General features: G+C 42.8%; 1 protein-coding gene across 6 annotated transcripts in view; it reads right to left on the minus strand.

Moving 5' to 3' along the window:
• LOC114047500 (protein transport protein Sec16B-like) overlaps nucleotides 1-14,862 on the minus strand; it is a 74,168-nt gene that overhangs the window by 40,961 nt on the left and 18,345 nt on the right. For all 6 annotated transcript variants that reach the window (XM_027868344.1, XM_027868343.1, XM_027868345.1 and 3 more), the window contains exons 2-10: nucleotides 14,312-14,663; nucleotides 11,464-11,573; nucleotides 10,429-10,549; nucleotides 8,349-8,469; nucleotides 6,471-6,618; nucleotides 5,161-5,309; nucleotides 2,957-3,018; nucleotides 1,712-1,847; nucleotides 654-884 (exon numbers count right to left, since the gene is read on the minus strand). In XM_027868344.1, the coding sequence (XP_027724145.1) occupies nucleotides 654-884; nucleotides 1,712-1,847; nucleotides 2,957-3,018; nucleotides 5,161-5,309; nucleotides 6,471-6,618; nucleotides 8,349-8,469; nucleotides 10,429-10,549; nucleotides 11,464-11,573; nucleotides 14,312-14,598 (1,365 nt within the window). In that variant the 5' untranslated portion in view covers nucleotides 14,599-14,663. The remainder of the gene's footprint in view (nucleotides 1-653; nucleotides 885-1,711; nucleotides 1,848-2,956; nucleotides 3,019-5,160; nucleotides 5,310-6,470; nucleotides 6,619-8,348; nucleotides 8,470-10,428; nucleotides 10,550-11,463; nucleotides 11,574-14,311; nucleotides 14,664-14,862) is intronic.

The raw sequence follows: 14,862 nt of genomic DNA on the forward strand, positions 1-14,862 counted from the left end.
AGGAAGGAAGGAAGGAAGGAAGGAAGGAAGGAAGGAAGGAAGGAAGGGATGGAGGAAAGGAGAGAGGAGGGAGGGGGGAGGGAGGAAGGGAAGAAGGAAAAAAAAAGGAAAGAAGGAAAACAGGAAAGGAGTGATTACCATGTAAAGAAACTGAGGGTTTGGCCTCTTAGGTTATCAATCCTACCCTGTGCTAGCCAAAACCTATCACCATCTTATATGACTGGATCAGTGCAATCATGAGACTCCAACATATAATACTGCTGGAGGAATCCTTATAATGTCCCCCCAAATTTTTTTTAAATTTTTACTAAAATATCCTGTCTGTTGTTGTTTAGTTACTTCAGTCACGTCTGACTCTTCATGATCCCATTTGGGGTTTTTTTGGCAAAGATACTGAAGTGGTTTGCCATTTCCCTCTCCAGCTCATTTTACAGATGAGAAAACTCAGGCAAACAGGGTTATGTGATTTGCCCAGGGTCACACAGCTAGTAAGCATCAGAAGCCAGATTTGAACTAAGAAAGATGAGTCTTCCTGACTCCAGGCCCAGTACTCTATCTACTGCACCACCCAGCAGTCATGTAACAGACCTCATCATGCCCAGACTGCTTTAAAAATCAAACTCCTTGTGAACATAAAATTAGAGATTACTTGCCTTCTTTCTTCCGTAGAAGAGAAGTTTAGTGAACTTCTCAATAATCCGGGCTGGTGTCTCTACGCTGGGCGGAATCTCACCAGTGAGTAGGTTGGGTGTCCCAGAGCTCGCTACCGGCCAATTATCATCGGTCAGGTTGATCAGGTTAGCCACAGGGGCTTGTCTTTTATATTTGTCCAGCTTCCTGCAGTCCTGCATCAACAGCTCAGCTACATCTGACCCCACCATTGACTTCAGAGCAAAGAGAATTGATCATGAGGCCTACAGCACGAGTCCAGCAACAGCCTAGGTTGGTCCTAATTTGTGGTTCAGGCTAAGAAAACAATGACATAGGGGCCTTGCCCTTTCTAAAAGATCTATATAATAAAAGAAAAGCTATTTCTTCTACCTTCCTCTACCCTACCCCACCCCACTCCATCATCCCTACCCCACCCCCACAGACACACATTTGCACAGGAGCAACATTTCTCATAAATCACTTGGATGGTCATTCTTCAGCATTCATCCCCACTAACATTGCTGAAGATAATCATGACTTCTCTGGAAGACTGTCAGGAGCAAGTTAGAGAAAAAAATGATCACTCTTCTGTGGGGTTGTTACCAAGCTGGACCATCATCTATAGTCTAGGGATGCAAGTGGAAGGGTTCACATTTTAAATTGGTATTTGTGTGGTACAGAGGATAGAAGGTCAGCCTTAGGGGTCAGAAGACATGGGTTCAAGTCTCGTCTCTGATATTTTCTACCTATGGAATAAGAGCGAGTCACTTAACTTCTCAGTGACCCGATCAGCCCTCTAAGATTCTACAGAATAGCTGTTACCAGGCTCTATCAATAGAGGGAGTCCCCACACCAGGAGTTCCCTATCCTGATGAATTCACAGATCTAGACCAAAAATAACAATAATTTATAGGCACTCTTTTTCTTCCGGAAAAATCTTTACTTCTGACATTTTGTCGTAAATGTCTATGAAATTAAATCAGCTTTATTCAAACCAGAAGATTCAAAATCCAGCCCTTCCATCCCCATCTACCCTAGGCAGGGCCGCTTGTCTACATACCCCATTCTGCCGACAAAGGAGGACCAACAACTTCCAGAGCAGGGCCAAGTCTCTACCCCTTGGCGTCTCAGCCTCGCAACTCAAAGCTGCCTTCTGCTGGCAAAACAACATCACATCCACCTTGTGCAGATCTTCCCTGCATTGGGAAAATCCAAGAAGCAGAGTCAGCCACTGGGAGTCATATTCTGGAAAACTCAAGGGAAGCATACTTAGGATTCTCTATCAACTGATGAAAGATGCCTCAGGGAAGGAGACTATGGCCTGTCTATGAAGTCAACTAGATGAGTGAGGATTTCTGGCCACATAAAGCCCGGGGGGGGGGGGGGGGGCGGGGAAGAGTCCGGCGACAAGGAAGCTGACATCGCAAGGAAGGAGGATGGACTTGTGATCACCGGCTCATAAAGGATGTTCGAGCTAAAGGGAATCATAGGATCTAACCCCTATTTTCCAGATGAGTAAACCAAGGCCCATGGAGGCTAAGGGACCTGCCTAAGCTCACCAAGCTAGGCAGTGGCAGAGATGAGACGTGAATCTCGATTTCCTGGTCCCCAGTTCAGTGATCTTTTCATCATTCCGCCACAGTCATATGCCATAGAAAACAAGGGTTTTATTCACTTAGAACTGAAAAAGAATGCCCCATGGCCATAAAAATACACTGTTGTTGTTGTTGTTTTTCATCTGGGAATGCACATTGAGCTGAGAAAAATAATCACTGAAATAAAGAAGCTCCAATTCAGTCCTACAGGGGGCAGATGTGCCCACTCATACTAGTCTAACTATTGAATTCCATCACGCGTCTTCCCCCCAGTGGAACCCAGGCTATTTTTCCTTTTTTTAAACATTAATTCACTTGTTGGCAATTTCCCAGAATCCACTCTGACAATGGTGTGCTATTCTAGTATCCATCTGCTGTCACTCATATCGAGCCCTAGAATTTTCTTGAGGTGATCTCTGCAAATTTTAATTGATTTTCTTTCCCCGTGGGTGGTGTCCTCCTTTTAAACCTATGTTTTCTTGTTCTCTTTAGCTACAAATGATGAAATCAATACAGACAACGACACGTCTGACTCTGTCCCGCAATACAAAGAAGTTTGCTTCATTATCCATTAGTGAACCTTTTCTTCAAGGAAAGTCAAGCAAGAGCCAAACAGAGGGCAGACTCAGAAGCACGTCAGCCATGAACAAAAGGGACAGACCTCTAGCTAACAGAGAAGCCTGACTCTGAAAGTCTGCCAGGAACTTTACCTGATCAGAGGTCCTGAGAAAGCTCTGAGCTCCTCTTGTTCCTCAGTGTCATTAAGGAAAACCTGGAAAACAAAAAGAGATTTCCTCTGCCCATCTAATGCCCTGCTCCTCCTGGGCCAGCGGGGGCAAAGGTTTCATCAGTCTCCCTTAGCCAGAGAGAATGATTTTAAAAATCATTCTGGAACATTTCTTCTACTTAAGCAAGACTGTCCTAACTCAAAACAAAATGCTAATAGAATCAACTGGTCTTTTAATAAATGGAGAAGGCAGGATTTGATATCTGGAAACCTGGGTTCAAATCCTGGTTCTACCACTTAACCTACTAGCTGTTTGATAGGATTATGGGTGATAGATATTATAGATAAATGAGTCAATGGGCAAACCACTTTCTCTATTGGCACCTCAGTTTCCTCATCCATAAAATGGAGATACTAACACTTGGACAACTCACCTCAAAGAGTTGTTATAGTTTGTAATTTTCAATGAACTTTGGTGTGAGCTATAATTATTAACTCAAATGTAACTGGCAGGACAGGCAGTTAAAACTAGGTCCCTATGACTTAGGGTTATAAGACCTTAGAGACTTACATGAACTGATACAAAGTGAAATGAGCAGAACCATTGTATACAATAACAGCAATATTATACAATGATCAATTGTGAATGACTTGGGTATTCTCAGAATTACAACAGTTCAAGACAATTCTGAAGGATTCATGATGAAAAAAATGCTATCCATCTCCAGAGAAAGAACTGATAGAGTTTGAATGCAGATCAATGCATACTTTTTTTTATTTTTCTTGTGTTTTTTTTAGTCTGTGTTTTCTTTCACAATATGAGTAACATGGAAATATGTTTTGCATGACTGAATACATATCAATACCTTCTCAATGAGGGAGGGAAGGGAGGAAAGGTGAAAGAGAATTTGAAACTCAAAAAATGTTTTGAACAAATGTTAAAAAATTAGTTTTTACATGTAATTGGGGAAAAATAAAATATTAAAATTTTAAAATAAAATGGTTCATGTTAAGTAGCTTAAAAAATGAGACCTTAGGTTTTAAACTGAAGGGGGGACCTCACATCTAGTACAACCCCTTCATTTTACAGATGAGAAACACATAGCTAGTAAATGGAAAAGCCAAGAGTTGAACCCCAGTCCTCCAACTCAAAATCCACAATGTTTCCCAGTGTGCCATATTTGAAATGAAGCATCGTGCTTCCTCCTTCTAAGCTTTACCATAATCACAATTCCTTATGATAAATATCTGAGCAAGAAATTCAAATTCCAGGGCACTCAACTAAGCTGTAATGTTGACCCAAGAATGGAACTCTACACAGTCCAGTTACTTGTGATTCAGAACACCATCAAGCTGTAATGTGGCCTCTGTATCCAGGTGAAGAATGAGATACATTAGAGCAGCTAGGTGGCACAGTGGATAGAGCACTGGTCCTGGAGTCAGGAGGACTTGAGTTCAAATCCAGCCTCAGACACTTGACACTAGCTGTGTGACCCTTGGCAAGTCATTTAATCCCAATTGCCTCACCAAAAAAAAAAAAAAGAAAGGAAAAAAAATGAGGTACATTTCTGTGTGAGGCAGCACGCTGGTAGCATATAAAGGGAAAACTGGACCTAGGCTAGTATGGTGTAGTCGATGGAATCCTAGCTTGGAGTCAGGGAGATCTGGATTCAAATCCTGTCTCTGATGCTTTCTAGTTGTATAGTGATGGGCAAGTCACTAAAGTTTTCAGAGTCTTAATTTATGAAATTGTAAAAATGATGGTAGTGCAGTGGATGGAACACCAGGACTGGAGTCAGGAAGTCTCATCTTCATGAGTTCAAATCTAGTCTCAGATGTGTGACCCTGGTGTTTGCCTCAGTTTCCTCATCTGTAAAATGAGCTGGAGAAGGAAATGGCAAACCACACCAGTATCTTTGCCAAGAAAATCCCAAATGGGGTCACAAAGAGTCGGACACAACTGAACCACAAATGTGCCAGGCACTCTACAAAGCATTTTACAAATACTATCTCATTTGATGAGCTAAAAACTGCTTTCTCCTTGTTTCCCATGAAAGTATATCAACATAATCTCTATGTTGGTCAGCAATCCAGACTGAGGAGGGTATAAAGAGAAGTTGAGATCAGGAATGTACCCGGGATGTCTGTATGATGGGGGGGAGGGCAGAGGGGTTCAAACAATTTTACCTCCAAACTGTGTACTTCCACAAGTGCTGTCTGCCCATCAGCTGGATGGTTGGGGCACACCAGTATCAGTTGACCTCCTGGCCCAAAGCACATAGGTGTGTGAGGGACAAAGAACTTCATGGGGTCTACAGGACCAGCGGATGCATCTTCTAACCAGAGATACACAAAGATAGTCATTGGTAGACACTGGTGTCTTGGGTTAAAAGACATTGTTATGGAAATGACAGCTGGGGCAAAATTCTGGATGGACCAGAAAAATAGACAGGGCCCTGGTATCATAAGATAAAAGGATTGAGAACTGGAAGGGGCCAGGCTCTAGAACAGGGTTTTTAAACTTTTTTGTATCATTGACCCCTTTTGCAATCTGATGACATCTACAGATGCTTTCTCAGAGGAAAAAAAAAAAGTGCTTTTAAATGCATAAAATAAAGTGCATAGCATTACAAAGGAAGTCGATTATGTTGAAATGAGGTTATCAAAATGTTTTTATATTTATATAAGACTGGGAACGCCTTCAGCTCAGTGACCCTTTTTACCTTTCTTTGTATTCTCAGTGCTTAGAATAGTGCCTGGCAAATAGTAGTTGCTTCATAAATGCTTGTTCACAGATCCCAGGTTTAGAACCCTTGTTCTAGAACCTCTATAGACCAGACCTATTCCAAACATGTTACAAGGTTTAGCTGATCAATCCTAAATGATACCCAACAAATTCTTTGTTGTAATGAGGAAGAAAGGCCCAGGTGCTACAGAACGTGCAAAATCCCTGGTTCTCGAGATTGCATTTCTCTGAGAATTCATCATCTCAGAAAAATCATTTTGCTTTGTGGGTGACCTTCACCTTCTCCATCCCTTCCTGATCCCTCCTCTCTAGGAATCTCTTTTTAGACAGACCTTCTTATCTAGGTAAAAAAAAATACCTTTTACTATCTCATCTCCCAAGTGGACCACCATTTAAATAAATGCCAGACACAAGATTCCTGGAAGCAGCACCACCCTCTAAGAATCCACAATAACATCTTCATTATATAGGAGTAACTAGAGAACAAGAGATGGGAGCCTCAGATTAACATTGTAATTAAAATCCACTCCATGAGAGCCTGTGGGTTCAGCCAATTAGCAAGATTTATTAAGAATCTACTTTATACCAGATTCTATTATAGGTACTGGAGATAGAAAGACAAAATAAAAAATACTCCCTGCCCTCAAGGAGCTTATATTTTGCTAGAGAATTCAAGGGCCATTTATAAATGGGCAAGTGACAGGCCTCTCTAGGTAAGCATAGCTTCTTAACAGACCCATGTTGCTGCTACCTGTCTGAACAGGACTCCAGGTCTTCAAAGGGGTGGAATCAAACTGATCAGAAGAATCCAGCATGTACTGGCTGAGCTCATAGCTGCTGGAGCTCAGACCCGACTCTTTATACTGCTGGAGCAAACTGGACTCATCAGCCAAAGAAAGCTGGAAATTTAAAAAAAAAAAAGTCAACAATCAATCAGTAAGCATTGATTAAGCACTTACTATTTGCCAGCTGCTATGCTAAGCACAGGGCAATGGAAATACATCTGGAAATACATTGAGAAGATGAGACTCCATCAGGTGAGTAGATCATTGCAGAAGCCTCTCCCTCACAGTGGCTCTTTTAAGAGAACCAAAATTCCAATTCCTCAGTAAATACTGTGATAGTGAAAGGATTCATTGGTAAGAAAGGAGTTCAATTCACCAACAAGTATTTATTGAGCTAGGCACTGTAAAGCAGTAGTGTTAAACTCAAGTAGAAACTGGGGCCACTAATCCCTACATAAGGATCCCTGTGAGCCACCGATTGACTTACTTTTAAAAATAATGTTATCTATGATTTATTGTATTTTCATGTATTACGTTAAATAGTTCTTAATTTATTTTGTCAAATAATATTAAATTATTTTGTTAAGTATTTCAAAAATTAAATTTATATTTATTAAACATTTTCATCTGGTCCCAGCCACACTCAGGAGTGGGCCATCTGTAAAAGATACAGAACCATAAGGCATAGCCCTTGACTTTGGGAAACTTATAACTTAAATGAGGAGGTAAGACCAGCACACACGAAACCACATAACACAGAATAGGAAGAGATCACTACATTCTTTGTAGGGATTCTGCAGGAGGTCCACACTAGGTAGATAGAATGTGTGATTCTGTCTCCCTACCTAAATTAAAATATTCCAATAGCTCACAGATCCCTGAGAAGAACAAACTGGCAATCTATGTGAGCTCAAAGGCAAGAGGCCAATTCAATTCAACTCAACAAACATTTATGACATGCTTACTAGAGCAGTTCTCAAAGAGGTCCCCAGAACACTGCCACCATATTGCCAGTTCAGTGGATTCTTGTTGGGCATGCCTCAGATTGTATGGACCTTACATAGTCAAGGGCATGTGTCTGTATCTCCCGACTCTCCCTAGTGTTCTCTCTCATTACACAGAGCTTTGCATGGCACCTGTCATATAGTGTTGTTGTTGAGTTTCAGTTGTGTTTTACTCTTCATGACCCCATTTGGGAGTTTTGGGGGGTTTTTTTGGCAGAGATACTGGAGTGGTTTGTCATTTCCTTCTCCAGCTCATTTTACAGATGAGGAAAGTGAGGCAAACAGGGTTAAGTGACTTGCCCAGGTTCACACATCTAGCAAGTGTCTGAGGCCAGAGAACTCACAATCTAATGGGAAACAACATAGAAAGAAACTGAACCTCAAGGGAAAGAGGAAGGTTTGTTGTTGTTCGATCACTTTTCAGTTGTGCCTTGACTCTCCACAACCCTGTTTGTGGGTTTTTTGGCGGAGATACTGGAGTTGTTTGCCATTTTCTTCTCTAGCTCATTTTACAGATAAGGAAACTGAGGCAAACAGGGTGAAATGACTTGTCCAGGGTCACACAGCTAGTAAGAGTCTGAGGCCAGATTTGAACTCAGGAAGATGAGTTTTCCTGATGCCAGACCTGTCATTCTATCTTTTGTGCCACCTAGCTGCCCTGGGTAGACTTTACATCTGGAATTTAGAAGTAGAGGACCCTGATCAAGTCAAATGTGTCCAGGGCTTTGCAGAGTGCTGGCTGCTGGAGAGAGTCAAAAAGACACTATATACTGAGAATGAAGGTAGTAGCTTCCTAACTGTGACAGGTGAAGAACCTCCTCGTCCCAGCAGGTTAGTTACCTCACTGAGCCAGGTGTTGGCATCTTCCAAAGTGCTGGGCTGCAGCTCCTCATCCCCTGGCCTTTCTTGCCTGGCAGAGTCAGAAACTGGACTTTCCTTGAACGTATCATAACGATTAGACCTGCAGTAAAGGGGACAAAGCCTGGTGAGAACCCAGCATTACGCAAACACAAATGGGATGGTACTTTTGCAGGGGCATTACAGGCCAAAGGAAGAAGCAAAGGTCCAGCTCTACAGCAATAAAGGATCTCAAAGCCCAACTAGTACAACACCTTTATTTAAAAGATGAGGAAACTGAGGCCCAGGGAGATCTGCTGCCTTGCCTAGAAGTCACAAAAATCAATAAACTTCAGAGACTGAGATTTGAATCTATGTTCACTGATTCCAGAGCTGGTGCTCGTTGCATCATTCCACTGTTTCTCTAATGAAGACATTCTCCCTCGCTGGCCTTCATAACATAGCAATTCAACAAATAAGAAAAAAACTATTATCTGCTTGATGCAGTGGTCTGGAGTAAGTCCAAGTCTGTAGAAAAGGCTTCTTCTCTATTGGTCTGACTAAGGAGACTCAAGTAATCTTCAGTTTAAATAAAAATACTTAGATTTGAGAGGGACTCAGCTGGGCAAAGACGCCAGCACAGATGGGTTTCTGCCCTCTTTTCCTTTTCTCTTATTCCCTGGACTGTCCCCATTTTTCCATTCTTCAGCCCAGAGGCCAGTTTGATGGTAACCCATCTTTGATGCTACCAGTCCAGAACAGGATGAGCATCCTATACCCAGATCATGCCTAACCATGAGAACAGTATAGAGACCAGGTCAATTCAGAAAATAACAACTAAGGACCAGACCTGTGCTTTTATTAGTGTAAAGAATTCCCAGTGAGGAAACTCCCTCCATCAATGTATATCAAGACCTGCTCTGCCATTCATAATCTTACAGAATTACCTAGAGAAGAGATGTCAAACTCACAGCTCCTTGCTTCAGTGCTGACAGAACCAGAATAAGATGTAATTGGGAAATGTTTAACAAAATAAATAAAAATACAACGCAACATAGGTAATGCTAATATGTGGTTTTCTAGGTCAATGTGAGGCTGGCAGGGATCAAGTTCTGCTTGAGTTTGACTCCGCTGACCTAAAGCACTAAGAGTTGATGTGACTTGTCCATGGCCAAGCAACCACATATCACGCAAGACTGGAACCCAGATCATCCTAAATCTAAGGCTGGCTCTCTCAGACTGATAACACTAAGTTGTGGTGTCTTCCAGGAACAGGCCTGGGCCCAAGACTCAGATTAAACTAGATCTTTAGACCATAGCAGATATGGATCTCTTCTCCTGAGAATCCATCTTGAAAGACTGGATCAGGTCTCCTGGGGTGTTCTAAACCTAAGTAGATTCTCAGGATCCGACCTGGTCTGTATCCATGTACCTGACACTGCCACCACTCTGATGCAGGTCCTCATCATCTCCCACCTGGACTATTGCAGTAGCTTGTTGTTTGGCCTCCCAATCAATCCTCCACTCGGTGGTTACCTACTGCCTCCAAGATCATATATAAAACCCTCTGTTTGGCTTTTAAAACCCTTCATCACCTGGCCCCCTCCCAGATTTCCAGTTTCCCTACACCTCACCCACTTACTGTTCCTCAAACACAACATTGTCTGAATATTTTCAGTGGCTGTCTCCATGCCTAGAAAACTCTCCCTTCTCATTGCTTACCTCCTGCCTCCCCTGACACTTCAGTCATAATCCTACCTTCTACAGGGAGCATTTCCCAGACCTCTTTAATCTTAGCTTCTTCCTTCTGAGATTGTGCCCAACTCTCATCGCCGTCTCTCCCACTAGACTGTGAGCCCCTTGGAGGAAGGGAGTGGTTTTTGCCTTTCTTTGTGTCTACAGAGTTCAGTGCAGTGCCTAGCACATAACAGGCACCTAATAAATGTTAGCTGATTGACAGACCAGGCCAGCACAAGACTGGCCTTGAGGCTGAGGGAAGAAAACGCCCATTGCCCCAAAGTTTGCTTCAGCGCTATGACTGTGACTGGACGAGGTTGAGTTCTTCTTTGGTTGCCACACTTACCGAGACTGGATTTCACCATTTGTTCCAAACGGGCTGCTCCGTCTTTCCTCATGGTAGTCACTGTAGGGGTTTTGATCCCTATAATCTCCATGCCTATTGTAGGGACTCCCCTGCCTTGGAGCTATAACCAGGAAAAAAAAAAGAATGAAGACAGTTCTGATTTCTGAGAGGTCAGAGCTGACACTCTTGCTTTCTCAAGAAGGATACCTGGGGCAGCTAGGTGGCACAGTGGATAGAGCACCGTCCCTGGAGTGCACCCAAAAATGTACGCGAGAGGCATGAGCCAGAGTTGTTTGAATGAGGAGAAGGCTGGAGATGCCAGCTTCCGACACACAATTCCTCATCCCCCACAGACTATTAAGAGCACAGAATTATACAATGGTGGGAAGATGGAGGTGGGATGTATGCGTGTCTATGTGTGTGCAGGCAGCACCAAAACAGACTCCTTCTCCTCTCCAACTCTGTCACAAGCTGCCTGTAACACCCACCCACCCACAACTGAATGTGCTACTCACCTATTTGTAACTGTGGAATTGAAAATTTTCCACATGTGAACAATGGCTAAGGGTGTCTCACCCATAAAGTAGAATCTCTGTATTTATGGGATGTAAGATGAGTTCTAGTCTTCTGAAGAAAATTACAGTGAGGACCATTGCTTTAGTTAATGAGACCACTGTATATTAATGAGGCTAAGGTCAAACATTTGGTTCCCATGTAGTTTGGCTGCCCTCTGCTCTCAGATTTTGGTCTTGGTTACAAAAACTATTAGGGAGATGGATCAGTACAACTCATCTCCAGTATTACAAAAAAAAAATTAAGGGACGTATCTTAATCATGGTGGATCAATGGCATTCTCTTAGTAGACAAATGACAGCAGCTCCCTCCCTGGCTCCATTCCTCAAGATCAAGAAATGCAGATATCTGGTTTCAGGTTACCATGGCACAAAACTGGCGGGCATGACTCCATTGGTGAGTTCCAAGCCCATCCGCCTATCTGGGCCAGCACCAAGTCCCAAAGACCAATCACATCCATACCTCGCTCTTCTTTCCACAGTTGTGAGTGTCCACGATAGTAACTTCCATAGGTATACTCTTCCCTTGTGCTTGTAGGAGGGTGGTTCTGATATGGATTCTCATATCCTGACCTGAAATCACACACACACACACACACACACACACACACACACGCATGCACACATAAAACAAAACAAAACAAAAAAAAAAAAACACTGAAAGAAGGCACAAGTCAAGAGAAGAGATGATAATCAAATGCAGAAAGAAATTGGCTTCAAAGCAAGTCTGTGACTCAGAGGTATGGAGCATGGCCTGAACAAAGTTCAGCACCAAGGTCAGAACAAGACTCAAAGTCAGAGTCCCAGAGAATTTAAAGTTTCAAGAGACCTTAGAGATCCTCAGGACAACTCCCCTCATGAGGAAAATAAGGTCCAGGGAACTGAAGTGATCTTTCCAAAGCCACATTAATGCTATTAAAACTGAGAGAGGAAAAAAAAATACTGTGCTCACCTCGACTTCCATGCAAGTCAAAGGTCTTTTATAAAGCTTCTTTGTAAAGCCCAGAGACCACCATAGGGCACCAGAAGGTGGAGTCCACCAGATAGGCTGGCTCCCTGGGCCTTGCCCTCTATATTGCCGCTGAACCCTGAGAACCCTTAGGCCTTTCCACCTATCCTACTGAAGGACCGACGCTAAGGACCATAAGCCTCTCGATGCGCCTGGAAGCTGAGCTGCAGGAGTTGTCTCCCCCTATTAGAATGTGAGCTCTTTGAAAGCAGGGACTTCCTCACTTCATTATGTGTATTCCTAGCTGAATGTTTGAAACATAATAAGCATTTAATAAGTGCTTTTTCATTCAATTTCCATTCCATTCTTTTCCTCTATGACACCACAAAAGGATGATATCCTAGGAGACCTTATCCAGGGGTCGGGAACCTGTGACCTCGAGGGACAATGTGGCCTCAAGGCCACCGGTTCCTTACCCCTGCCATATCTTACATAAACCCTAAGACAATTCAATTCAATTCAATTAAGCCTGTGGCACTGGACACAATGCTGTACACAGATTCAATTTATGATCACGGTTTGAATAAATATAAAAAATAATAAAAAATAAATATAAAAAATCCTTACTGAAGTAAGGATTTGGGTCAGGTCACTTTAAATGTGTTTATTTTCCCCTCATCAGTCCTTAACCTACCATCCTTTGAAAACCAACAGACCAAAAGAGAATGAGATAAGGAAGATCAGTCACTATTCTTACTTGAATATGAGTATTATTTTATCTGCCACAAGTGATTTGAAATAATTTCAACTAGTTGAACCTATGGGCAAGTTCCTAGCACACCACTATAACTGCCATCTTTTTCTACCTCTTTCTCATAAGAAAAAAGCAAGAAGGGTAACTTGGGTGTAAGCCACAGCCTACAACAAGTCATAGGCAGGACATGATTAGGATTCGAGAGTCCAGGAACCTCCAGCCTGAAATCAGCTTACCCAAACCCTCTGCTTTCTGAATTTGTAAAGTTGTCATTTATTTCTGATGTCCGATATTTTCTGAAGCTGTTGAAATCATCAAAATAGCAAGAAATTAATGATGTCACCACTCAGGTCGGACCAGCCCACTGTGATAGGGGTCCTTTTTTTTCTGGAATGCCTGAAGTAGAATTGTAACTAGAGTATAACAATCGGAACAGCTAGGTGGCACAGTGGATAGAGCTCCAGCCTTGGAGTAAGGAGGACCTGAGTTTAAAACCGGCCTCAGACACATAACACTCACTAGCTGTGTGACCCTGGGCAAGTCACTTAACGCCTTTGCCCCATATATAAAAAAAAAAAGATATAGAGTATAACAATCAAGGCTTTGTCCCAGGGTGCCAAAATTTGGAGGGCATCCATTGCATTGAGTCCTTCCACAACCTAGAAACAACTCACCTTAGTACCTAGTTAGCAAGAATTTTTTCCCCTTTGGTCTAGACTTGTGATTTTCTATTGAAACAGGGAAAAGTCTTCATCTTAGAGGGCACTGAGATGCCTAGGGTCACACACTAAAGGATGAGTCATAGGTGGTACTTGAACTACGTCTACCAGACTTTCAAGGCTGGTTCATTATTTATCACATCATTCTGCTTCTCTCCATTAACAAGATTAACTAGTTTAAAGAGGAAGGTAGCAAAGGACATGTTCCCTCCCTGCTTGCTGACCCAGGATAGTCAAACTCCAGTGGAGACCAGACTGTTCTAGCCACACTTAGCAACAGCCTTTTAGTATCCAGGGGGCTTTTGTCTCCACACCAAATGTTGGAATTCTAAGGTCTCCCCCTCCCACTTCAACTGAACTAAAATTAATTTTAAAAATTGGGGGGGAGTGAGAATACATTTCATGCCTGGGAGTGTCCATGCTGTTTGCTCTGGGTACGAATATTGCTATGGCTCTGCCTAGAATAAGGGCCTTTTAGTAGACTGGAGATTTTGTTGGGATTCCCAGACAGCAGGGCTCTATCTTCCTGTCTGACTGCCACAGTGTGTTCTAATTCCTAGTTAAACCTTTATTATTGGCTACATGGCTGTAGACTCACAAAGGGGCTGCAGGGGAAGAAATAAGAGACAGGAATGGGTTGAGTTCACAGCCATTTATCTTCAGTCACCAGAACCAATTTGGGAGCAAAAAGAATTTGGCACAGACAGAGGGGGGAGTTGTTAAGGAAACACAGTACGGAAGAGGATAGAGCAAAAAGTAAATGAAGAAAAGAAGTCTCTCAGCCTAGCCTGTTTAAGAAACCCTAGCTATCAAAATCTTGTGATTTAAATCATTTCTTCCCTCCTTTTTAGGTGACATTAATGCTGGTTCTACCCAAGTCCAGACTTACCTGGGATATAGCTGACTGGGATAACCACCTTCATAATACTCAGCCCCAGAATGAGGCCTACTCTGATCCCCTGGCCTATATGGGTGGTTTGTCCACTGGTAGTCTGTCCATTGGTTTGGCCATGGTGGAGGGCCCCCTCGAAGGTCTGACCACTGGTAGAACTTCCCACCACTTTGCTGAGATTGAGGGATCAGAGGCTTGTGATAGCCACCCCTCTGAAGCCCCTTAGGCTGTGCTGCAGGCCTCCCTTGGGGCTGAGGCTGTGGAACAGGAACCCAGGGCTCCATCCCTGGCTGTCCTCAGAGCTTCTCTTGAGTTTTGATTGAATCAGTGTTGCAGCCGCTTTATCTTCCTGTGGACAAAAGAGACAACGACAGTTACCATCATCATCATCGTCATCATTATCCTCATCCTAATCCTCCTACTCATCATCATCATCAAAATTTAAGAACATGTCTGTACATGGTCCAGTGTTAGACTGAACAAAAATAACCACCTCAACCTGCTTCCGAAGACACTTTCAGACAGATGGAAAGACACTGAATGTGTCT

This window comes from Vombatus ursinus, unplaced genomic scaffold, assembly GCF_900497805.2.
Source record: "Vombatus ursinus unplaced genomic scaffold, bare-nosed wombat genome assembly UNPS02014789.1, whole genome shotgun sequence".
Lineage (NCBI taxonomy): Eukaryota > Metazoa > Chordata > Mammalia > Diprotodontia > Vombatidae > Vombatus > Vombatus ursinus.